Source organism: Brachyhypopomus gauderio, chromosome 8 (assembly GCF_052324685.1).
Source record: "Brachyhypopomus gauderio isolate BG-103 chromosome 8, BGAUD_0.2, whole genome shotgun sequence".
NCBI lineage: Eukaryota > Metazoa > Chordata > Actinopteri > Gymnotiformes > Hypopomidae > Brachyhypopomus > Brachyhypopomus gauderio.
In genome coordinates this window covers 7,184,357-7,210,570 of record NC_135218.1, presented here as the reverse complement: position 1 = coordinate 7,210,570, position 26,214 = coordinate 7,184,357, and the positions used below count along the sequence as shown (strand labels likewise).

Here is a 26,214-nt window from a genome sequence, read left to right as displayed (position 1 = left end):
TCCAGCCAGAATGCAGAGACTGCTACTGACACTGCAAAGACACCGGTTTAAGCCTAGAAAGGAAACGCTGGTATCAGACACACTGTCCAGGACTTACTTGCCACAGCCTGACAAGCCATATAGAGCAACTGAAGCTCAGGTACACACGTTGATAACAAGCTTACATCAAACGGAAAGCTCAGTGAGGTCAACAAGGAAACTGAAAAAGATGCAACACTAATAAACCTGACGGAGACGGTACAGGACAGCTAGCCTGAACGCAGGAATCAGGCTGCAAAAGAATTACAAGACTACAGGAACTATAGAGAGGAGATTTCAGTGATGATAAATTATCTTTAGAGGGGAACCATAGTTCCATCAACTATGAGAGCAGAAATGCTCAGTAGAATTCATGAAAGTCACTTGGGCATAGAGAGCTGTAGACGTAGAGCAACAAATAATATTTTCTGGCCAGGGAAGTCCAAGAGCATCACAGATGTGGTAAAGAATTGTGAGTGTGTAGTCAACATAGGAGGAGATTTCAAAACAAAGAACCTCTGCCTCCACACTGTGTTCCTGAAATGCCTTGACTTATTTGCCTTTGAAAAGCAAGAATATCTATTCTTAGTAGAGTTCTGCTCAAAATGCATTGAACCAAATACACAAAGAGTGTAACAGTCATTTCCCATCTCAAATCACAATCTGCCAGACATGTAATTCCTGATGTTATGATTTCTGACAAAGGACCACAATTTTGCTCACAAGACTTCCGACCGTTTGCAATGAAGTGGGAGTTTTGTCACAAAACAACGGGCCCTCTCCGCACATGGCTGAGGTGGTTTTTGATGACTACCGAAGCGCAGAAGAGCGGTGAGGCTCCCGCTTTGGTCGGTGGTGAGGGGTGTAATGACACTGAAGGAAACAGATTGTGTACCACCAAAGACTGTAACGCTCGGTGCCGCAGACTTGAGCCCAAGTGTGGTGATGTCTCTTCTCCGGTGAAGACTCCACGTGGTCGCGTGTACTGTTCGAATGGACTGTTCAGAACTGTTGAAGTTCACATATCAGTTCAAAATCAGTTGAGAAAAAAAAAAGACAGAAAGGCAGCATGAGTCTGATGGGTGAAGACATGTTTGTGATGGTTTATTTAACAGACTTGTTAAACGATTTTGTGGAAATAAAGCATAAAGCAGGTCCCTGGAGTACTATGTTGCTATGGTAACTCATCATATGTATGTAAGTATTTATTTATAAAGCACATTTTAACCAAAGTGCTGAATGAGCTGAATACATTTAAAAGGACAGAAATAAAACAGCATCTACCAAATAAAAATAATTACAACAATGATCAGTTAATGTTAAAGGTGTCTTAATAAAAATAGGTTTTAAGCCTAAACTTCAACAAATGAACAGAGGTTGCAGACTTAATGTCCAGAGAGTACAGACCTCATGTCCAGAGATTACAGACCTCATGTCCAGTGAGTACAGACCTCATGTCCAAAGGGTTCAGACCAGATGTCCAGAGGTAGACTGATCCACAGTCTCAGTGCAGCAACAGCAAAGACCCGTTAGCCTGTGACCTTCAGCCGAAACCGAGACACAGTGAGCAACAGCTGATTTGAAGACCTCGAGGACCCGGACGCAGGGTCAGGCTGAAGCGACTCTACTATGTAGGAGGGAGCTACTCCATAAAAATAACTTAAAAACAAACAGCAACATTTGAGACTGGATCCTAAAGTGTACTGGAAGCTTCCAACCAAGCCATTATTTGTCAGCACTCCTGCTGCTTTTCTGGATTACTGACATCTTGCCTTCCTTCAGTCGTTTGGATTTTTGTCCTGACATTGTTTTTGTTTTGTTGTAAATCCAATTGTTGTTCTTGTCTGAGTGAACTCTCATTTTTGGCCATGTTGTATTAATATTCCAGTAACGTACCCCCGCACAAGGATGCTAATGCAGTTTATGAGTTTGATCTCCCACACTTGGACATTGTTTCAGGGTCCAGACTTTGGCTACGTGACCCGTTACCCTGTGGATGAGCGGGTAAACAGCCTGGACTCCTTTGGTAATCTGGAGGTCAGTCCACCCGTCACTGTGAATGGAAAGACGTACTCACTGGGCCGCATGCTCATTAGTGAGGCCTTCCCTACATGAGTCTTCCAAGCCCCAGTCTTTGATGTTTGGGTTGATATAGTGTGCTGCTAGAGGAGTGACTGATGTTGGAGCTGTGAGGTCATTTATGTTCTCCAAAGTTCTACCTGTAGCTGATAAAGAAACTAGGCAACTATCACTTAACCTTGATTTATAGCAGTAAAGTACTGAAATGTTTAATCACCTGAATGATGAAATGTTTCAGCACATGATTGGCATGATTGACTTCACTCTGATTGGCTTAATGTGGATCAAGTGGATGAGTTCATGACATCTGTCCCAGCTCCTGATAAGATGGAAAATAATTAAGCCCTGTAACATTCCCTCAGGTTTTGTCAGCATCTCTTATTTTAAAAATGTCTCTGAGGGATACAATTTAAATATGTTATGTTGATATCACTAATGGCCAGTGTTGCGAATAACGCCGTTAAAAATAATGGCGTTAGGAAACGGCGTCATTTTGTCAGTAACGGGATAATATAATTAATTACTTTTCCTGTCGTTACAACGCCGTTGACGTTACTGGTCATTAAAAGTGGTGCGTTACTATATATTGATATAGGCCTACTAACATTAATCCGAGCGAACCGCTGCCCAGGCTAGTGAGGAGTAACAGATCTCGATAGGTCACAGTTCTCGGTGTAACACCTGTTTAACTTAACAAGTCAGTAAGCGATTGGCTAAGGCAGCATTATGGTAGCCAATCAGAGCCAGTGTTTTTACACGCGCGCCGAAGCACACGACACAAACGGAGAAGAGGCAGAAATGGCGAGTCAGGAGCAAGCCGAAGAAAAATGATCATTTTCAAGGTGGCGATATAAACATTATTTAAGAAAATACTTGAAGTTCCTGAATGTCTACCAGACTGGGTATTTGAATTATTTAATTAAGAATAGAGGTTTTATTGTTGTTTACTTATGTTGTGAACTATGGAGAGGATTCAGTGCCAATTGGAAATGTAATCGCTACTAGGCAAAAATGGAAATGCAATCCACAAAATACATTGCTTTTCCATACAAACATGCAGAATACGTGCCAAAATGAAATGCAAAAGCACTATTACATTACATTTCAATGCACTTTATCTCTTTATTGAAAAACAATACACACGAATTTGCATTCAAAACCAAAACGCTGAATTTGTGCCAGAATTGCATATAATACAGCTCGAAATGTAATCACGGCACAGAGGTATTGCTTTTCACCGTACAGTATTTCAGACATAAATGTCTCCTTTAAATGTAATGATCACAAGATTGATTTAAACACTGATGTGATGAAAACATGCCACAATGAAAAGTAAAAGCTCCAGTGTGTGTGGATTTGTATTTAAAGAAAGAAACGCTGAATTCGTGCCAGAAGCCACCTTGAAATGCAATCGACTGAACGTCATTGTATTCCACTGTGTATCTCTGCGAAGCTGTATTCGTGCCAGAATGAAATCTAATCACTGTCCAATAGGAACGCTCGCCTGAATTTGGGGCGGGGCTTAGACTCCAGTCAGAAGCAATCGCTCATAGTTGGACTTGAAAGCAGCAGAAATGTCTTTTCACGACAGAATAAAAGAGGAAATAAACAGTCTAATTGGACAAATTGAGGCTGGTGCAGTTACAGACGACTACGTGCTTAACTTAATTAAGCTGAAGGTGCTGGACAATATTGAAAATGGACCTTGAAAGTGTCGTACATGTGCTTGAATTCCACCTTGTAAAGGTGGATGAACCCTGCAAACAGCACTGAAGAGCGGAGCCCCCGCGATTGCTACCCGTATTTTCCAGATTATAAACCGCTACTTATTCCCTCACGCTTTGAACCATGCGACTTATAATGAGGTGTGGCTTTTCTGTAGATGTTTCTTCACCCATCAGGGGTGGAACAGAAAGTTAATCAGGTGGTAGGACAAAGTTGTAAATCAAAGAAGAAAGTGCTCATTTTCATTTAACTCATGCAAGCAGCAGGCACGACGGATAATTTTTTCCAAACGAACGTGTTGTGCCGAATTCCGAGTCCCTTCGTTTGCACACGCATAAAAACAGATGATATCTGATATCTACAGATGATATTCCGGAGTTACAGTGATTTTAACTTAGTTCATTGAGCACTCTAGTTTTGTCCTAACTAGATATTTAGACATAATACTGCTGTAATACTGCAAAATCGTGGTCAGACGTGAACTTCGTATAGCCAGTGTGTATTTTATTTAAAATAATTAACACCCCAGTGGCGTGCACACATAGACATCAGGTGGTGCTAAAGCACCACCAACTCTGCCCTTTATCAACGAAAGTGCCCTTTTGAAACTTCGTTTTTTATTAATTATTATTATTATTATTATTATTATTATCATTTTACTGAGGTCGCACACACCCGACCTCTCTCTTCCTTTGTCACACCAGATGCGCTACAGCAGCAGTTCAGTTCAGCGAGGTGAAAGAAGTGTCTTCAGCACAGCACGCACGGTCACAGATAGACTTCTTCTCCCGTGCCCCACCAGCCAGGTCACATACACATCAAGTCAAATAGTACCGTTTGCCCTCTAAAACCAACGTGAAATCATTTTCTTGTGCTGTAAAATGTCTCATACAGCACCAAACTACTAAGCATTTTTAGCCGACTGGTCACCTAATAAACTAGTCGCTCTAACCCAAATCAATAGATAACGTGAGGACGACCACATACAAATAATTAAGGTAGAGTTTGCAAATCTATGTGTTAAGCTGAACGTTTTCTGTATAGGTTTTGTTAGGCAACATAAATTAACACATTCGTTTGTGAAAGAAGAAACAGGAAGTTCCCCATTACCTGTGAAAAATGCCCATCTGCATTCGTGTAATGACAACACTCAGTAGCCTATAACTCCTTCTTGTACTTTTTGGTCTTTTTACTGTCTTAATTGTAGGCCTATATTGATTTACTAATTGCAAAATATATGCAGCAAGGCCTGCAGACGTGGAGGGTAAACAGACGTTAACTGAAGGACTTAAAAATGACTGTATATAGTTAATATTGGATATGGATTTTATCAGTTGGTGGTGTGATTTTTTTTCCATTGAAAACTCACGTTTAGAGAATGTTACAAATAAAAGTCAAATTTCATTCAACATGTGCTTGTAATTTTTTAAATAATGAAGTGTTCCACGTGCGCTAAAAACTGCACGTGGAAATGGTTCAGAGGGGCAGGCATACAGCAGGCCTCTGAGCTTGCCCCTCTGACCCATTTCACCTGTGCGCTTTACTCAATATGCCATGTTTCCTGTTAGATTTGAGGCATAAAATGATGTCGGGCCAGGCCAAAATGAGGTTTCTCTTACAGATAGTAACCGTTTACGTATGATGCATGTGTTGCTTGTCTGGCCCAACGCATTATAGGCATACAGCAGGCCTCTGAACTTGCCCCTCAGTGCGCTTTTTGTGCACTTACCTACTCAATATGCTGTGTTTCCAGATAAATTTGAGGTATAAAATGATGTTGGATCAGGATAAAATCATGTTCCTCTCTTAAGGAGTGACCTATTCTTCATGATGCATTTGTTATTTCTCTGGCCCACCATCAATAAGGCCTTCAATAAGCCTCTGAACCTGCCCCTTTAAATTCGTTCACCTATATCAGGGATGGGCGGCCCACGGGCCCAACTGGCGGCCCACGGGCCGCACACGGCCCTCGTCCTCACTCAGTGCAGCCCGCAAATAGATCAATAATAATTTAATAATTAAAAGAAGAAAAAAACTGATATAGCAGGACTTTTTTGTTCTTGTCACGTAGGGTTACGCCCCCCTCTCCTAGCTGCATAGTTGCCAGGTTCGCGGTTTTCACGCCAAATTGGGCTTGTTTGAAAGTCCAGCCGCGGGTAAAAATTCTGGGGTCGCGGGGTGCGGTTTTTTGGGCTACTTTTGAGTTGGGCTACCGCGGGAGTTACAAGTCAACACTAAGAATCGATCGCGATATAATACTTAATTTGTCTCCATTTTACACTCGCCACCTTCCCTCTGTCTGCCACGCCCGTGTCGTCATTGTGTTCAGTTGTGTCTAGTTTAGTCCTGTGTACTTGTATCTCTGTGTTTCGCCCGTTGTCGGTTATTTGTGGTTTGTTCGGTTTTTGTGGATTATCTGTCATCGCTGTTATGGTATTTTCCGTCTCCGTTGTGTTTCTCCGTTGTGAATGGCTCTCCTGTTACGACTCCTGCCTGTCCTGTTGACCATTTGGACAGCTCTCCCGTTTTGACCCGTGCCTGTACAAACGACTTCGTCTATGGAATTCCTCTTATTAAATCTCGCTCTTCTCAGCGTTTGTGTCCGCCTCCTTGCTCCGCAGCGCGCTACGCGTTACACTTCTTTGATATGAACGAGTTCAAATTCCTTTTTGCACTTTTTTATTAAGCAAATGTTTTGTCTTTGTTGCTTATTAAGGACATGTTAATGCATTTATATGCAGAAAATAGATTTATGTTGGTGCAATAAACATACAGATCTGAATTCATTTAAAATGTGTTCTTATTGAGAATAATTTATAGTGTCTTTCATATCCAATTATTTGAAGTGCGTGGTCATGTGGCCCTTCAATGATAGTGCTGAAAAAATGTTGGCCCTCTTTATCATGGAAGTTGCCCATCCCTGACCTATATGCCCACTGCTCAATATGCCATGTTGTGTGCTGGTATTTCTTCTTCCAATTAATTTGTGGTCTAGATCAGCATTTCTGTGTTTTTAGTTTTCAAATGTTTCCTTACGTTAGAAATGCTGACGAATTCAATCATCATGTACAAATCGCATACAATTGGAACGACTTGAAATAGAAACCATTTTACATAAGGAATGCTTTCATTATATATATATATATTTTTTCTACATTCACAAAATCAGTATGGGAAACAATAACCTCTTAAATGTTTGCTCCTACGCTCGTTTGTTTAATCTATCTCTTTTAAACAAAGTGCGCAGTAAACACGCATCGTGAACACAACCTTTTTGAATAAGGAACCAACTTCAGCCGCCGAATACGGAGCTGCGAATAAGTAACCAAACGAATCTCAAACGGCGAAGATTGTGGAGTGTAGTGGAGTGTAGTGTTGTGTCCGATAAGCCCATCTCGGCAACGCGATCGCTCTTTCTCAAGCTGTATGCACGAGAACATTGTTCGTTTTTTCTATACTGTATTAATGATTAAAGCGTATCTAAATCTAGGGTCACGCTTAACGACGAAAGCTGCTTTACGACGGACATTTCAGTCTCTAAACCCATCGTTAAGCGGGACTCATTGTACATTGAACTGGGGTGGGTTTCCTGAAACGTTCGTAGCGCTAAGTACTTTGTAACCTCGTATGAAACGTACGAGGTTAAGAAGTACTTAGCGCTATGAACGTTTCGGGAAACCCACCCCTGATCAGTTTCTGAACGGTGCCTGACAGTTCAGAGTTCATGCCTGTAAGGTCTTTCGGCCGGTGTTGTGTTGAATTCGTTTATCCGCGCATAAAGACGCTACAGATTATATTGTCGATTTATGTTTCTATGCATAAATAAGAGCTAGACTTTAATTATCTATCACAGCAAACGGCACCACATTATCTATGTCCAAAGCCACACTGGCTCAAGGGTGTTAATTATTTTAAATAAAATACACACTGGCTATACGAAGTTCACCTCTGACCACGATTTTGCAGTATTACAGCAGCATTATGTCTAAATATCTAGTTAGGACAAAACTAGAGTGCTCAATGAACTAAGTTAAAATCACTGTAACTCCGGAATATCATCTGTTGAGTTTTTATGCGTGTGCAAACTCGGAATTCGGCACAACACGTTCGTTTGAAAAAAATTCTCCGTCGTGCCCGCTGCTTGCATGAGTTAAATGAAAATGAGCACTTTCTTCTTTGATTTACAACTTTGTCCTACCACCTGATTAACTTTCTGTTCCACCCCTGACGGGCGAAGAAACATCTACAGAAAAGCCACACCTCATTATAAGTCGCATGGTTCAAAGCGTGAGGGAATAAGTAGCGGTTTATAATCTGGAAAATATGGGTAGCAATCGCGGGGGCTCCGCTCTTCAGCGCTGTTTGCAGGGTTCATCCACCTTTACAAGGTGGAATTCAAGCACATGTACGACACTTTCAAGGTCCATTTTCAATATTGTCCAGCACCTTCAGCTTAATTAAGTTAAGCACATAGTCGTCTGTAACTGCACCAGCCTCAATTTGTCCAATTAGACTGTTTATTTCCTCTTTTATTCTGTCGTGCAAAGACATTTCTGCTGCTTTCAAGTCCAACTACGAGCGATTTCTTCTGACTGTAGTCTAAGCCCCGCCCCAAATTCAGGCGAGCGTTCCTATTGAACAGTGATTAGATTTAATTCTGGCACGAATACAGCTTCACAGAGACACACAGTGGAATACAATGACGTTCAGTCGATTGCATTTCAAGGTGGCTTCTGGCACGAATTCAGCGTTTCTTTCTTTAAATACAAATCCACACACACTGGAGCTTTTACTTTTCATTCATTTTCAGATATTTATGTCTGAAATACCGTACGGTGAAAAGCAATACCTCTGTGCCATGATTACATTTTGAGCTGTATTATATGCAATTCTGGCACAAGTTCAGCGTTTTGGTTTTGAATGCAAATTCGTGTGTATTGTTTTTCAATAAAGAGATAAAGTGCAATTTCCAATTGGCACTGTTTCCTCTCCATAGTGAACAAACCAGTTGTCTCAGGTTGAGAGAATTTAATTTTATTTGATAGATGTAAATGCACTTTATATAGTGTAACTGTTTATTATTTTTATAAAAGATTTGTATTCTTTGTATTATTTTTACAAAGATTTGGGATTTTAAAGGATTTTATCCTGCGCTGGTCTGTGGATGTGCAATAAATATCAAAAGTTAAACACCTTTCTGATCTACTCATTTCAACTGACTGTGATTCATTCAGTTACTAACTCAGTTACTTTTTTGAACAAGTAGTGAGTAACTATAACTAATTACTTTTTTAAAGTAACATTCCCAACACTGCTAATGGCTCATATAGATAGCTGCATTTTGTTGTTGTAATTTTAACCTTAGTGGTGAGCAAGAACAGTCAAAGTCATAGGTAAGATGTCAAAGCAAAATAAAGTTTGTTATGGATCGATCCAGAGATACGTTACATACACTAGAAGCATCTGCAGGAGAGAGCTAACCCCTATCTATAATCATGAACCTTTATACTATCTGCTACTGATTACATAACTGATTGTGGCGGAGCTGTAGGAGACAGACTCCACCTGCGTCCGGTGGTGTTAGTGAAGCTTCTCCCTGGGTGGGTTTCACCAGGTCAAGGCTCCTCTGCTATCAGACATTGTCCCGGAGGCTTTGCTACTTAGACACATAGGGACTATAGAACATACTCTCTACAAGCGAGGTATAATGAGTGATTACATTGTCTTGGGTGCTCACAGGCACATGTAGGTACCATGCCAAACCAGCAGGTGGCAGCAACAGATACTACAAGCTTGCTTCAACAGAAGAGGGGGTGTGTAAAGTGCATGGAATTCAGGTGTTTAAATACCTTGATCAGCAGAGCATCTCTCTCTGGTTTGCCCAAAGAGAGAGAAAGAAAGAAAGAAAGAAAGAGAGAGAGAGAGAGAGAGGCGCCACCATCTCTCTCTCTCTGGTTTTCTCCATTCTGAGAACACGACCTTTTGTGATTAACAGCAAACAGCTGATTACCACGGCAACAGATTCACCGAACTACCTCTATCTATATTTACTTTTTTACCATACCCTACACTATTCTGCAATATTACCGTAGTTTATTCAGTGTCCACTATTTACATATTGCAAAATTGCACTGCTAATTTATTTATTTATTTTTTACCTACATACTGTCTGTATGGCTGGCATCAGTCATCTCAATTTGCACAGCAACAGGTGTACACTGTTGTACACTCTACTTAGTAGTCAAGTGCACTACCTCCACTACATAGTCACACTGAGGCGATTAATTCTCTCTTGTTACTAGTAGCCCCCCCCCTCCCCCCCCCAACATCAAATCTCACTCCAAGTGATCTTGAAAAGTTGGCAACCCTGAATTCCTGGACTTTATAGGCAGAAAGAGGATTCCCAGCACACCTGGATGACGTTGTATTTTATCAACAAGGAACCCGTGGTGGAAATTCCCTCCTAATTACAGAAGAATTCAGAGAGGACGACAAAATCACCCCAAATCCTCAACAGTTTTAGTTAAACCATAGGAGGCCCTAGATAACAAATCCCGCCTTCTCAAGCACGCATGTCTGCGTGAGCACATCCACATGCACATTTACTGTTTCACACTAGATGTTTAGTCTTCACTGTAAATATATTGATTCTGTTGTTGATGCCATTTGTGTCTTGGGGTAGCTGGTTTTAAATAAATCTATTTATTTTGACCAAGTTGTCTGTCTTATCATTCAAATTGTGGTTGTTGCCAATATCTCAAGAATTCAGTTATTTAATTACCATATCATTAATTTCTTTCTTTAGTTAATAATTACAGATTGAGTCTGGTTTGAACATGACACTGATTGTATTTGAGTGATTCATAATTGAGGTAAAAGTAGCTTCAGTAGATTCCCTGGTCCCAGAAGATGCCTCACAGAACAGTAGCGTAACTGACAGTCTGTATCTGGCCCTGGACTGAACTAAATGGGAAACATTGTATGATTGATCCTGGTTTAGTCTACACTGAATAATCTAATCATGAAAATGTTCAAAGTACTGGAGGTCCCTTTGATAGAAATCACTTTTTTACTTACATATGATTAAGATATCATTGATGCTGGTTCTGGGTCAGATTCTGGGCATCCCCAAACCATTTGGGCCGCAGGTGAACGGCACCTGTGCACTGGAGACAGAGATACGCTCGCTGATGGAGCCACTGGGGCTTAAATGCACCTTCATCGATGACTTTGCCTCTTATCACAAGCTCAAGGGTGACATGCACTGTGGTGCTGTGCTGCAGTGATCTCCACTGATTTCCAAATCCTACCTGCTGATAAAGATTAGGGACTTCGAAGGTTAGGTTAGTTAAATAAGAGTTACTGTCAATGAAACACGGAGAGCTTGACACCAGATTATCATTAAAAGATATTTTATATACAATGTTTTTATTTCTACAAAATTTTTTAACTCTTTGCACTTATAAAAAAATTTTTTTAGGTCCATTGGTGCCTTATTGGTAATAATAAAGAAACAAGAGCTTGCTTGATGTTCAAAAAATCTGAAACGCATTATAACACAAACTTCAGTTTGCATTGTAGAAATCAATAAATTACTTTAATAAGAACATTGAACAAATTCTTTCATCTATATGATGCATGACTTCCCATTTCTCCTTATAAAAGGGAAAGTGCTTTATATAGTTACCACACTAAGCAATTGACATGCACTGTAATTAAGTAATAAGTCTCTGCTTAAAATAAATTTTTTTCTCATTTGTTCTGCCATAAACTGACATTTTGACAGAGGATGAAGATAACATGTAGTATCACGTTTCTACCACTGGAGGGCACATATTTCTCTTAGTTTGCCACTTAAATGGAGTTTGCAAAACAGCCATGCAACAGCCATCTTGTAATGTGTAAAATCCTATGACACACATTCATTTTTTATTAACCTCGTGTTGAGCTTCGTTGTGTGTGTAAAACTACAAGATATATCTGCCTTCCCTTCTCACCAATAAATAAATAAATAACCCACACACAAAAAAACAACAAAATCGGAGCAACCACACAATAATGTCTAATGCAGTGTGTGTGTGTGTGTGTGTGTGTATGTGTGTGTGTATATGAGACAGAGACAGAGACAGAGACTGAAGGAAAAAAGAGAGAGTGCGTAACCCCCTGGTTAAGGACACACCACCGTTTGCTGGTGAAGCAACAGACAAGTAACTGTGAGAGATGATAAGCCTCACATTGTTACCATGGTGACTGCACAAAGGGTGGGTTCTATAACCTGCTGCAGGGTGATAAAGAAATGCTTGATTGCATTTTCAGTCACACGATGCACATGAAAGAGTTTGTGTCTTTAAAACGGGACGGGGTTCTCAGAGTCACAAGTGCCCCAATTGCAGACAGCGCTGCTATGACTGCTATTACAGTTGATCTCAGTCACTTTGATGCATTTCCCGAATCATCGTGAAAACTTGCACAGTAAATGCGTCTCTCAAAACAATTAGTATAAACAGCATCACACAAAGGACTACCAGCTAAAGCCTGTAACTTGCTCAAAATCCCTCGCTCATGTCCCATAAGTATTTATGTCAATGAAAATGTCTGTGTCATCACAAGTCCTTGTGTCATTGAACACGAACATGACAGTTAGAATTCTTGCCATGTTTTCATATATCAGTGGACTCTGTAAAGATTTTCTGATGGCTAAGGCTTTGAGAACAGTGATTGAAAATGCACAAGGCTGCACATTTTCAATAGTACAAAGTTACACATTACTGTATGTGGGAGATTGATTGTAAGACTGGATTCACATTCATGCTTTACTGTTTGTTCAGTAAACCTTTCATGTAAACAGTAAACAGACCATGTCACTGCAATACAAAATGAAATACAAGAGTCATTACACTCCATAGCATATAGGCATAAAATACTAAATAAAATATGTAAACATGGCATGCTAACCATCCAGAATGAATTCATTACCAATCAGCTAACAAAGTGAATGTGAAAAAGTCTCACAGAAGCAAAATATTCTTCACCAAATTGCGTCAGACAGCTATCGAGAGGGGGACTGTGAAATCATACAGTGGTCAGATCAACCAAACGACCGTCCTGTGTATTCCACAGCAAATCAACATAGCACATCACTTCATCAGGAATAATTGGTGTGTATGTGTGTGTGTGTGTGTGTGTGTGTGTGTGTGTGTGTGTGTGTGTGCGCACATGTGTGTGAGCATGTGCACATGCACATCTGTGTGCATATATACAGTGCCTCCAAATAGTATTCAACCTCGTGCGGATTTTGTGAATTTAGCAAGTTGCAAATAAGTTAGAGCCTCCAAACTTTGAACAAGAGCAGCATTTATTAACAGATGCTTAAATAATACAAACCTAACATACAAGTTGCTTAGGTAAAGTATAATACATTTTAAACATAAACATTAGGGTCAATTATTATTCAGCCCCTCGGTTTACAGCTATTAATCGTTTTTATATGACCTGATCCAGCACAGGTCACTGGAGTAATCTTGGCCCACTCTTCCATGAAGATCTTCTCCAAGTCATCTAGGTTCTTTGGGTATCTCATGTGGACTTTGACCTTGAGCACATTCCACAAGTTTTCAATTGGGTTAAGGTCAGGAGACTGACTAGGCCACTGCAACACCTTGATTTTTTCCCTCTCAAACCAGGCCTTGGTTTTCTTGGCCATGTGCTTGGGGTCGTTGTCCTGTTGGAAGATGAAATGACGGCCCATCTTAAGATCCTTGATAGAGGAGCAGAGGTTCTTGGCCAAAATCTTCAGGTAGGCTGTGCTATCCATCTTCCTGTGGATGCGGACCAGATGGCCAGGCCCCTTGGCTGAGAAGCAGCCCCATGGCATGATGCTGCCACCACCATACTTGACTGTAGGGATGGTATTCTTGGGGTCGTATGCAGTGCCATCCTGTTGCAAAATGTCCTGGGTGTGGTGGGCAACAAAGACCTCAATCTTGGTCTTATCAGACCAGAGAACCTTGAACCAGTCTGCCTCAGAGTCCTCCAAGTGATTATGAGTAAACTGTAAACGAGCCTTGACATGAAAGTAGAGGCTCATCTGGAACGGAGACCATTGCAGTGGAGAATGTTAGTTTTGGTATTGATTTAAACCAATGTCCCCACGGCCATGAGATCTTCCCGGAGCTCCCTCCTTCTTGTCTTTGGGTCAGCCTTGACCATTCGGACAAGCCTGGCCTCGGCACAGGAGGGAGCTTTGAAAGGCTGTCCAGGCCGTGGATGGTTAACAGTAGTTCTATAAGCCTTCCACTTACGAATGATGCTCCCAATGGTGGAGACAGATATGCCCAACTCCTTGGAAAGGGTTTTGTACCCGGTACAACTTGTGACCCGCCACAATTTTGTCTCTGATGACCTTGGAATCCTCCTTAGTCTTTCCCATGTTGACCATACATGAGTGCTGTTCACAAGTTTGGGGAGAGGCTATTATAGTCAGAAAAGGTGGGACAAAATAGATAATGAATCCAAGCAGGTGAAGCTCATTGTTCTTTATGCCTAAATTACATCTAAATACTTGAGGAAACCCAACAGAATTCTGGTGGTTTGAGGGGTTGAATAATAATTGACCCTCTGATTGAACTTTTCACAATTTAAAATAATAATAAACTAAGATATTAAATATTTTTTTGCTGCAGTGCATTTCACACATCCTGGCTGATCTAGAGTCTAAATGCCACAAGGCTAAGTTATCTCCAAATGTGTAAACCTGCAAAATCCGCAGGGGGTTGAATACTACTTGGAGACACTGTATGTGTGTGTGTGTGTGTGTGTGTGTGTGTGTGTGTGTGTGTGTGTGTGTGTGCGCGCGCTGTAACCAGGTACTTCTAGTCCTCCACCACACTGGTGAAGCATCCATGTAGGATGGAGAGTGTCTGCAGCACAGCACTGAACTGCACCAGGAACACACACACACACACACACACACACACACATACACACGTGTAATTGCCCACTAAAATGTTGTATACAACAGAGGCAGCCAAGTACTGAATTATTACAGTAGACAGTACCAACAATAAGCAAACATCTGTGTGATGAGGTCTGAGTGAGAGGCAGAGGGCACAGCAGTCACGTCTGCTAAAACCATTAAAGTGGTGTGAAGGTCAGGAAATAAGGAAGTCGAGTGTCTCTAGTCACCAAAACTCTTTTGCTAGGGTTGCTGTAATCTTACTTACTGTTTACATACTTTTATTCCCATTGTTCTTTGTATCACATCATGTTTAAAGTGGAATCCAGCATTAAAACACCCGTGAAGAGAGTGTGAGTCTTCATATCGTGAGTAAGGGCCGTCACTTCCTGGCTGAGTAACAAGCACCTAAAACCACAAGACTCTACAAGACTTAGTGTGGTGTAGTAACGTGGTAAAGGGATGCTTGTGTAAGATAGAGCAGTCTAACACATGGGGCTTATCTTCTTATTTGCTTAACTCATGTGCTCAAGAGTGTATGATATGAATGCAAAGCCTATATTTCTATAAGCCTATATTTTCATTGTACATGTTACACTGACAATAAATGAATTAACATTCTGATTTCTCTGAGTGTGTATTACAGTTTTTCTAAGTTGCTTTGATGTATTTTGCAGACCAAAATTCAAATTTCTCAAAAATTACTCCAGCCTCCTAGTCCAAACATCTAGTCATTTATGCACAACATGAAATCAATTTCTCATAATTTTTTTATCAGCAAAATACTAATTAACAAATACCAAATGATTGGCATAATCAAGCATTTTTTGATAAATCAATTACATTTGATAAAATATATCCTGCCCCTAAAACATATAACCATGCAACTGAGGAAAACTGTAATAATCAAATATCAAATAAACAAACCAGACTGCCACTGTAGTGGAATGGATTCGGTACTCTTACACTAATGAACACAAAACTATATACCTTATGTGCATAACGCTAACCTTTACTCTTTGCAAGCCTAGACACAATAAGCTACTGTATTTTATTTGTTCAGGGTTTTGGAAATTTTCTGCAGTCTTATTATTTGCAGTGTTATGTAAATTTAATTGTTTTCCTATATAAACTTCCCCAGATTAAACTTGAACTTGACCTACATACAAGTTAATGAGAAGTTCAAAAAAGTTAATTTCCTTGTTTTTCAGTGGTGGTGGGATGACTTGGCTTACTTAAAGCTTACACTTTAACTAACTGCTAAACGGTAAAGACCATAAAATGATCTATTACTAATAACAAATCAGGCTCCTGGTTAAAAGAGTTAAGCCCTAATATAAAGGCTGAGTCAAACCCCCAAGCCTTAGTGGGTTTATCTGTTTGTACAGAACAAGAACTGACACGCCCACGCTTTCATTAGCTCAACCAGACTCAAATTACCGAGCAGGACACATGAAATCGGAGACTGCGTACAAAAGTTCACTATAGAGCAACGAAAAACACGGAGGCCTGGCTCCCAGCACAGGACATTTCCGACAAATATGTATCAGCGAACATACCGTCTTGAAGTCAACAAGGTGTTGAACATTGTTTATGTTGTCGGTACGGAGCTGAAGGTTCACCTGCACAGGTAGGTCTAGTGTCACCCACATCCTCACTTCTCAAACGCGTCTTCCAAACCACAACAACCTGCAAAATACAAAAGTAAGTTTGGAAAAGAGGCACGTGGCCGGTACAGGAGATAAAATACATAAAACGCAGGCAAATATAATTCAGCAATGGTTTCATAAATTTGAGGAACAACATTTTCTTTTCAGAAACTATATTTGCCTAATTGATAGTGTTACAGATTCTTAGCAGTTTAGCTTAGTCATTGCGATATTCGCGCAAAGCATCAAATCGGAATATTACAATAAAATGAACTATATATAGCAGTTCTCTTATTTCTATTTTAGGAAGCAGTAACATTTTCCATATCTAGCACCGTCTAGCGGATTTTGTGAGGTCCACATATGATATCGGACCTCTTAATGTACCAACGTGATCTACAGTAAAATAAAGAAACAAGTTGGTCGTTTGGCAGTGGCTGTGTTCAGCTGTATTGGCAGACAACTCGTAGCACCATGAATCCGTCTCGCACACTTCGACTTGAGAGTGGAATGACTACAAGGACGATATATGTGGTCGGAACCGAACTGAGAGTGAATGAATAACTACAGGTAGTATTTATGTAGAGTTCGCTTTCACCGGGTTCATTAAACTGGCAAGATGAACGTGAGAATGAACTGTTATCATCGGAATGTTGTGAACACTTGTGAATTAACTTTGGTATGATCTGTTTTGCATTTAGATAAACGCCTTTTCCTGTACAGACTCTGTAGCCTTGTTTATAATACAAACACTAACAAAGTGTCACTCATGTCTTTGCCCATACACAATAGGATTTTATTGGCTAAACTCTTGGATACTGCAGGCCACATTCTAATGAATATAATAAATCAACATTTTTAGCATCTAAAATGTAATTGCCCAGAAAGAGGTTTATAAGCCTATCATTATTTTCAACATCAATATTTCTTTGCCTCATAATTTTTCATCAGCTCACTTAATTAGTACAAATGTGTCGGTTTTTTTTCATTTTGTTGTTTTGTTTATATATGCCAGATCCGCATTAAACTTCAAACCTTAAAGGCTCCTATCAAGGAAACCATAATTTCCCCTGCTTTACCGAAATAAAGAATATAAAGTAATATGGAAATGTTACAATATGGAAAGTATATGGAAAGTACAATATATAAAGTAATATGGAAAGTTTCAAAACATAACATTTACTCTTCCAGTCCATATATCTAAGTTACAAAGCCTACAGCAGTCTAACTGCAGCAACTTGCATTGCAGTTCTTAGAAACAAAACTGGATAACATAAATACAAATAGACCACAAGGAGGAAATGAGAACAAAGTAACATACGATCAAACTAGGAGGGTAACCAAGACTGAAGAACAGCAAGCAAAAACACAGAACATAATGACAATGGAAAACATGGGAGGGTCTTGCAAATCAAACCCAAATAGTGCTCAGAGCCACTGGTGAGGTTGAACAGTGGGCTGGATAGGATACTGGACAAAGTACTAAACAGAAGACTGGACAAATACCAATACCATTGAGACATCAGTGGGGACAGAAAATGAGACAATAACACACACTGGGTGAAACCAGGACAAGAACCAGACTAGGGACGTGAGATGGTCTACACATAAGGCAGAAGACTGTGAGGCTGGTGTGTGTGGAGGCGAGGGGCTGGTGTGTGTGGAGGCGAGGGGCTGGTGTGTGTGTGGAGGCGACGGGGGTGTGTGTGTGCGTGTGTGTGTGTGTGTGTGTGTGTGTGGAGGCGAGGGGCTTGTGTGTGTGTGTGTGTGTGTGTGTGTGTGTGTGTGTGTGTGTGTGTGTGTGTGTGTGGAGGCGAGGCAGCATCCAGGGACTTTGTCTGTGCAGCGGTGGCCAGGGGCGCAGATGGCACTGGGGACGGGGGGGACATGTCCCCTCCAGATTTATATTGACCCCATCCGAAATCTAGCATCTACAAGCATAAACGTATATATTGTACAGCTTGGTCCCCCTCACTTCAGAATTTCCATCTGCACCCATGGCGGTGGCTGGAGGGTTTTCAACGTCCAGACGAAACTGTGGTGTGGTGGCACAGAAATACTGAAAATGCCAACTTTGTGGAATGTTAAATACATTTAGTTCCCTCAGACACTCACCATGGTGACATACACATGACTGCAGTTTACTTACTGCAATGTGCGTAATGAACTGTATAATGGTTGTGGTGTATAGTTTTCCAAAATCTTAACCTATGTTCCTGGTCAAAACCTTGATGTTAGAGGTTACATCGTCATCTGTTGTGTCTTTAAAAGTGTCTGTGTGTGTTATGTGCAGATGTGCCCCTTCACAAAGCAAGTTCTTCTCAGTAAAATGCACCCCCACCGTGCAGTTCAGAGTGGAAGCAGGTTCCTCGGTTAATGACCCGGCTGGGGGTTCCTTTCTCTCTCCACAAGTCCTCACTAAAAACACTGTGCTGTTCATCTCCATGAAAGCTGCAAGTGATCTGGTGAATGAGAGCAAGGTAACCTGGTCCTGCACCCACACCCGCCTCCACCTCAGTTCATGCAACCCGCTCTACCCCGCTCACACTGACCCCATGGAACATAAATAATCGTATATAAAAGTATATCATCAATAAAAGGCATGTTCATTTTGTGAATTGTCTTAGAGCCCATGCCATCAGCTGCACCAGATATTTTAACTAATGTATGTATTTTTGCAATGTGTTTTTGCAGTCAATGCAATCCCACTGTAAGGTCTAATATGTTGTTTATGTATTACAGTTATCTGTGAAGTTCTATGGAGACAAGTCAGAACTCATTGGGAATGCAGTGCTACATCTTACAGCTGTTGGTATGTGTCCTTGAACTGAACATGAATGTAAATGAAGCATACATGGTTCTACAAGGGCAGCCTGTGTGAACATGCCATCAGTTTTCACCTTAGGCCTAGTGCTCTGTGTAGGTTTGACTGTCACTCAAAATGTCACAAGATAACTATTCTTCAACATGCCATTCTTTCATAATAATCTCCTAATAACCTTCAAATCAGTTACTGGTCTTTTACTTGATGAATACTGGTAAAGACCATGTTCTCTTGCAGAAATCTCTCTGGATGTAGATGCAGATCGAGATGGCATCGTGGAGAAGAACAACCCAAACAAGGTATGTAATGATATACCTGTACAAGGTTTCAGCAGGTTCCTACAGGCTTGTGCCTCGGGTCTCCTAGCTCGGTTTGCTCAGGACTGTGCTGTTATTTAACTTCCTATATGATCTACATTCATGCTCTCTCCTTCAAAAAGAATAGAATTAAATATATTATTATTTTTAAGTAAAATATTTGGTGTAAAGGGTAAGGTGTGTGTGTGTGTGTCTACTGCCAACTTGTTAACACTGTCATGCTTAAAGACATGTTAAAAACTTCTACATGTTACTTATCTCTTCATGTAGTCTGAGGTAGAGATTAACCACCATTTACTGTTTCCAAGAAGTGATTGCAACACCTACATCATATTTGTCTATTAATGCCTTGGGGAATGAAGATAGACTTTGTGCTTTTAGAATATCTCCTTGTGAATTGGAATAGCCATCACAGTTTAAGAAGAACTGTTCTCCATTTTGGCATAGAGAGTGATGTCTGAAATGAACTGTTTTGTGTGGAGTTCTCCCTGAAGAAGCTTCATCTCTCCCTCTCTAAGGCTTCTTGGAAGTGGGGTCCAAAAGGCCATGGTGCCATTCTGCTGGTCAACTGTGATTCTGAGTACAGTTTTCTAAAAGAAGTGGACTGTGAGAATGAGGAAGTCACTAGAGTCTCAGGTATTCAAGCTTTTCATAAGTCTCAGAGGAGGAACTTGGGTATTCCTGTACAGCAAGGAACTTAAGGGCAGATGTACAGAATATGGGTGGAGACCCTTGTGTAAGCTTGGGCATTCTTGAACTCACTATGCTATGAAATGAAGGAGTAATATACAATGTAATCTAATTGAGTGTGCACACAAGACCACTAAGAATATTTTCTAAATTATAGTTTTACATGCAAGTGAAACATAATTATTAGATCTATTTTTGCCATGTACAGTAAGACATAGAGGTACTGAGATGGTGTTGTAATGGCAGATTTAAAGGACATGTCCAAGATGATCTTGCGCACCAGAGGTCCAGCTGCACTCCCAGAGGGCTATAAGCTAAGCCTCCACATCTCCAAGAGTCACGCTGAGAGTGTGAGGGTCTTCAGGACCAGTGGGAATCCACAGAGCTCCACTCCGAGTACGTTTAAACCGACACACCTTTGTAGGTGTCTTAGAAATCCTTAAAGATAATGTCTCATTTTATTTTATCAAACATGATCTTGACAGTGCAAATCTTTGCATCAGAATATAGCTGAATGTTAACTAGAGGGACAACAGCATGGTCTTCATAAGCTGATTGACCAAAAACCCTACAGTTAAAGTGAAATAAGCTTGTCTTTTTCAGAATATCTGCTCCTCAAGCTCTTCATGAAAGACTATCCTCTAGTGCTGAATAAGGAGCATCTGGCAGGCGAGGTTCCCTATCTGGGTGGAGACTCCCAGCAGGAGCTCTTTGTGGAGGGCATTCGTTTCCCTGATAAGGACTTTGATGGGCTCGTCAACATAAACCTCAGCCTTTTAGAGCCTAATGGCCAGGTTAGTTCAAACTCTTCAAAACTCTGAGCTGTTTCATTGATTGTTTTCTCTACCAGAGTAAACATTCCTCTGTGACGTACTGTGATAGACTAATGAATGTAAAGTGAAGGTTAAGTCTTACTGATTAGTCTCTCCTAACATTTTTCACTGTGGTTTTCCAGGGTTTCCCAGAAACTCCTATATACACCGACAAGGTCCTGTTTCGTGTTGCCCCATGGATTATGACTCCCAACACCCTCAAACCTGTGGAAGTCTTTGTGTGCAGGTAGGCTAAGTGCTGAATCATTAACTCCCATCATTCCTACCATGACCACAGGTGAGGTGGACCATTAATAAAAATTATGTAATCTGTACCTAACATCACTTCTGCTGTACCTAACATCACTTCTGTTGAGCAGTGTTGTGCAGAGTTTCTGTTGATTCTCTGCTAGCCAGATGACACACATCCATTAATAACTGGACAAACCTGTTTTCTCCCACATGCTGGCAGCACATCGGACAACTATGAGTTTCTGAAGGCCATAAAAAGTCTGGTGAAGAGCAGTGGGTACAAGCTGACGATATGCCATGAGTACATGAACCGAGGAGATCGCTGGATGCAGGTCTGACTGGTTAACACTCACCACCATGAGTACATTGTTAATTAACTAGTGTGCACAACTTACTCTTACTAAAGTGGATTAGTTTGACTCCACGTCTTTGGCCAATTCTTGGTCTTGATACATTTGGAGTACTGCTACAATGGAAGTTCTGATAGTGATTTTTCCATTACTGTGTGTCCATAGGATGAGATTGAGTTTGGCTACATTGACTCACCACACCATAATTTCCCTGTCGTGCTGGACTCTCCACGAGATAGAGGGCTCAAGGATTTCCCATATAATGTCTTGCTGGTATGGATAGAAGTCCATGCTTTACATCTTTAATGTAGTCTAGCTGATATTCATTAATATGACAACAGTGGACCTTTTGCTGGACCAGTGTTGGTGGACCATTTGAAGTACATTTGTTTCCATTCATTTCATGGTGCATTTCCATCATTTACAGCTTTTGTATCATGCTTCTTAAATGTTCTAATTAGTACACATGTTGGCACCACAATGAATTCATGATGTTTACATGTTTGTAATAACTCAACGTTTTCCTACCTCCACTTTCAGTATTTTACCTTGTTGTAAAGTAACTTGAAAGATATGGTGGAAGTAAAGCATATTTAGAAATGTACACTGTTTCAGGGTCCAGACTTTGGCTATGTGACCCGTTACCCTGTGGATGAGTGGGTAGACAGCCTGGACTCCTTTGGTAATCTGGAGGTCAGTCCACCCGTCACTGTGAATGGGAAGACGTACCCACTGGGCCGCATCCTCATTGGCGTGGCCTTCCCTACGTGAGTCTTCCAAGCCCCAGTCTTTGATGTTTGGGTTGATATAGTGTGCTGCTAGAGGAGTGACTGATGTTGGAGCTGTAGCTGATAAAGAAACTAGGCAACAAGCAGTAAAGTACTGAAATGTTTCATCACCAGCACAACAAATGGCCGAAATATGACTAAAGTGATCCAGGACTTCCTGCAGGCTCAGAAGGTTCAGGAGCCCATCACCCTTTACTCTGATTGGCTTGCAGTGGGTCATGTGGATGAGTTCATGACCTTTGTCCCAGCTCCTGATAGGAAGGTAAATAGCAAAGCCTTCTAATATTACTTCAAATCTTGTCAACATCTCTTATTTCTCTCTTCCTATATTACGTTGACATCACTATTAGCTCATTTAGAAAGCAGCCTCTGCAGATATATTCCTCTCACCAGGATAGTGTTAGAAACCTGTTAGTCTGACTTGGTTCTGTTTTATTACCCAGGGATTCAGATTGTTGCTGGCCAGCCCAGATTCAGGATATAAACTATTCAAAAGCTTGCAGGACAAAGGACATGGGAATGCCAAACTCTTTGAAGGTGAATATTGGCAGGTTGCCATTGTAAACGTTTAGGCTGTTTCTCTTGAGCTGCCATCGGTAAACACTACGTGCATTTTACCAGGTAAAGAAGAGGAGATCAGTGTTGACCAACTCATGAGTGACGAGGGGTTACGAGCGGAGAACATCTATGTGCAGGTGAGGGATGTGGTTTGGACTAGCACTCGTGGAAGAACAAGACATACAGTAGCTTCCCTGGTCTCAGAAGATGCCTTACAGAACAGTAGCTTCTCTGACGGTCTGTATTTGGCACTGGACTGAACTAAATGGGAAACATTGTATGATTGATCCAGGTTTAGTCTACACTGAATAATCTAATCATGAAGATGTTCAAAGTACTGGAGGTCTCTTTGATAGAAATCACTTTTTTACTTCCTCACTGTGACTCTCTCTTTCAGAACTGTATTGACTGGAACAGGGATGTACTGAAGAAAGAACTTGGCTTGGACGATGAAGATATCATTGACCTTCCAATCCTGTTTAAAGTGGATCCTGAAGAGGGCAACGGGGCTGCAGCCTATTACCCTGACATGGTACAGCTTGGTCCTTCAGTGAACAGTTAATGCTGTATACGGTTATTGTCTTATTTGTCTGTTTTGCAAAGCTGTGTTTACATATAAATATTCTAAATAGAATTTATGTAGTTCACTTGTTTCTCTCGGGAAAAAATACGTTTTCCTGACTTGCAGACCACTGTGAACATTTATTTTCTGTTTACTTTTAAAGATTTCTTTATTGCTTCTCCCCATAGTGACATCTTTCAGTTAATTCAGCTGAGAGTTTAAGGTCACACATTTAGATCTAAACGAGCTGCTCCATTAACAAAGTGCTTTGCCTTGCAGTGATGATTTGACCTAGTTGATCTGTGTTGTACTGTACTGTGGGAAGGTGAACGTTGCTTGTGTGTCTGCAGGTCAACATGCTGGTTCTGGGTCAGAACCTGGGCATCCCCAAACCATTTGGACCGCAGGTGAACAGCACCTGTGCACTGGAGACAGAGATGCGCTCGCTGATGGAGCCACTGGGGCTTAAATGCACCTTCATCGATGACTTTGCCTCTTATCACAAGCGCCAGGGTGAAGTGCACTGTGGGTCAAATGTGCGGCGAGAACCTTTTGAGCACCGGTGGTGGAACCTGGAGCTGTGAGGTCATAGCCTGGACACCACCTGCCCTGCTGAAAATAGGCAACAATGAGTTGATTTATAACAATAAAGTGTTGAAATGCTTATTGTGTTTGGTGTTATTAAATTTTTTTTATTTGATGTATTGCAATTAAGGACCCCAAAGGTCAGGTTAGTTAAATTTAAAAGTGCTGTTAAAACACGGAGATTTGTTCTGCCATAAATGGACAACATTTTGACATAGGATGATGCTAACATGTAGTATCAAGTCCCTACCACTGGAGGGCACACCTTTCATTTAGTTCAGTGATTCTCAACTCGCGGGACACGTTCTGGGAGGGTCGCAGACGGCTTGTAAAAAAATTAATAGGCTACTCTTCTAATTTTGTACTCTTTTATCTTGAAAAATGACAGGCACATGCCAGGGCTCCAGACTGGGACTAAAATGGTCTCAATCGCGACCATAAATATTAACTTACGAGTAATATAATTATTTCACTTGTCAGTGGCGACAGGTGATACAACAGCATAATTATTTTTATGGGTGAGGTTTTTTTGTAATTGGAAAAAAAATATCCACCATTTTTTTGAGTTTGTATTTTAAAAGATAAACGATATGCTGTAGCCCCCACTCAAATGTTCGTCTCCACTTGTGAATGGAGTCCGTTTCTGACAGTTTGAGCAGAAACATGGATATTAGTGGCCTGCTGGAGGTCATTTTGCAGGACTCTGGCACTGCTCCTCCTGTTCCTCCTTGCACAAAGGAGGAGGTAGCGGTCCTGCTGCTGGGTTGTTGCCCTCCTACGGCCCCCTCCATGTCTCCTGGTGTACGGTCTCTGCTCTTGACACTCCTGACAGACACAGCATACCTTCTTGCCACAGCTCACATTGATGTGCCATCCTGGATGAGATGCCCTATCTGAGCAACGTCTGTGGGTTGCTCAGATAGGGCAACCCACAGGTTGGGTTCTCTCTCTATTGTGAGAGAACTGACAAAATGCCAAAGTGACAAAAACATCAACAAGAAAGGACTGTGGAGAAAAGGTCTGTGGTCCCCACCTGCAGAATCACTCCTTTATAGGGGGGGGATCTTGCTAATTGCCTCTCATTTCTACCTGTTATCTATTCCATTTGCACAACAGCAGGTGAAATTGATTCACAATCAGTGTTGCTTCCTAACTGAGCAGGTTGGTTTCACAGAAGTGTGGTTGACTTGGAGTTACATTGTGTTGAAGTGTTCAGTTTATTTTTTGAGCAGTGTATAACCCCTACAATGTATAACAGACCCATACAACACTTGACAGACCTATATACCAGACTTCAACATCTTATACCATCCATCCATCCATTCTCATCCACATATCAAAGTTCGGGTCACGGGGGCAGGCCAGGTTTCCCTCTCCCCAGCCACGTCTTCTAGCTCTTCTGGGGGATATCAAGGCGTTCCCAGGACAGTCGAGAGATATAATCTCTCCAGCATGTCCTGCGTCTTCCCTGGGGTTGGACATGCCCGGAGCGCCTCCCTAGGGAGGCACCCAGGAGGCATCCGGACCGGATGCCTGAACCACCTCAGCTGGCTCCTCTCTACGTGGAGGAGCAGCGACTCTACTCCGAGCCCCTCCCAAATGACCGTGCTCTGTACCTTATCACTAAGGGAGAGACCGGACACCTTGCGGAGAAAACTCATTTCAGCGTGTGTGCAGGTGAGCGGCAGGTGTGTGTGGAGGTGAGGCAGCGTCCAGGGACTTTGGCTGTGCAGCGGTGGCTGAAGGGTTTTCAACGTCCGGACGAAACTGGTGTGGTGGCACAGAAATGCTGAAAATGCCAACTTTGTATAATGTTTAGTTCTCTTTTCTGGTCTTCAGTCACCATGGTGTCACGCACATGATTGCAGTTTCCTTATAGCAATGTGTTGTAGTAGTCTGTGCTGTATAGTCATGTTGTATATTATCTTACAAAATACTTCTTTACCTGTTTAAATACTCTATAAAGCTAGAGCATGCAGTGCAACCTGTTGCTTTTTATGAAGAAAGTGATGCAGATGTGTAATTTCACAATGTTCTTCCTATTTAGTTCT

The 26,214-nt window shown here is 41.3% G+C and overlaps 1 protein-coding gene across 1 annotated transcript; it reads left to right on the top strand.

The window, feature by feature from the left end:
* Positions 1–16,156: 16,156 nt before the first annotated feature.
* On the top strand, positions 16,157–24,242 carry LOC143521332 (protein-arginine deiminase type-2-like). Its single transcript, XM_077014094.1, has 16 exons — positions 16,157–16,406; positions 18,719–18,905; positions 19,168–19,237; positions 19,487–19,548; positions 20,085–20,202; positions 20,503–20,652; positions 20,860–21,050; positions 21,212–21,315; positions 21,541–21,652; positions 21,836–21,943; positions 22,286–22,437; positions 22,573–22,720; positions 22,902–22,995; positions 23,080–23,153; positions 23,414–23,548; positions 23,929–24,242. The coding sequence occupies exons 1-16, from the start codon at positions 16,318–16,320 to the stop codon at positions 24,160–24,162; spliced, it is 2,028 nt and encodes a 675-aa protein (XP_076870209.1). The 5' UTR covers positions 16,157–16,317; the 3' UTR covers positions 24,163–24,242.
* The last annotated feature ends 1,972 nt before the right edge of the window (positions 24,243–26,214 follow it).

Bases quoted from the DNA above. Each gene is read 5' to 3' on its own strand.
- LOC143521332 (XM_077014094.1), top strand. From the start codon at position 16,318: ATGTATCAGCGAACATACCGTCTTGAAGTCAACAAGGTGTTGAACATT. The intron at 16,407-18,718 runs GTAGGTCTAGTG...TGTTATGTGCAG, and splicing joins CTGAAGGTTCACCTGCACAG to ATGTGCCCCTTCACAAAGCA. The intron at 19,549-20,084 runs GTATGTAATGAT...TCCCTCTCTAAG, and splicing joins AGAAGAACAACCCAAACAAG to GCTTCTTGGAAGTGGGGTCC.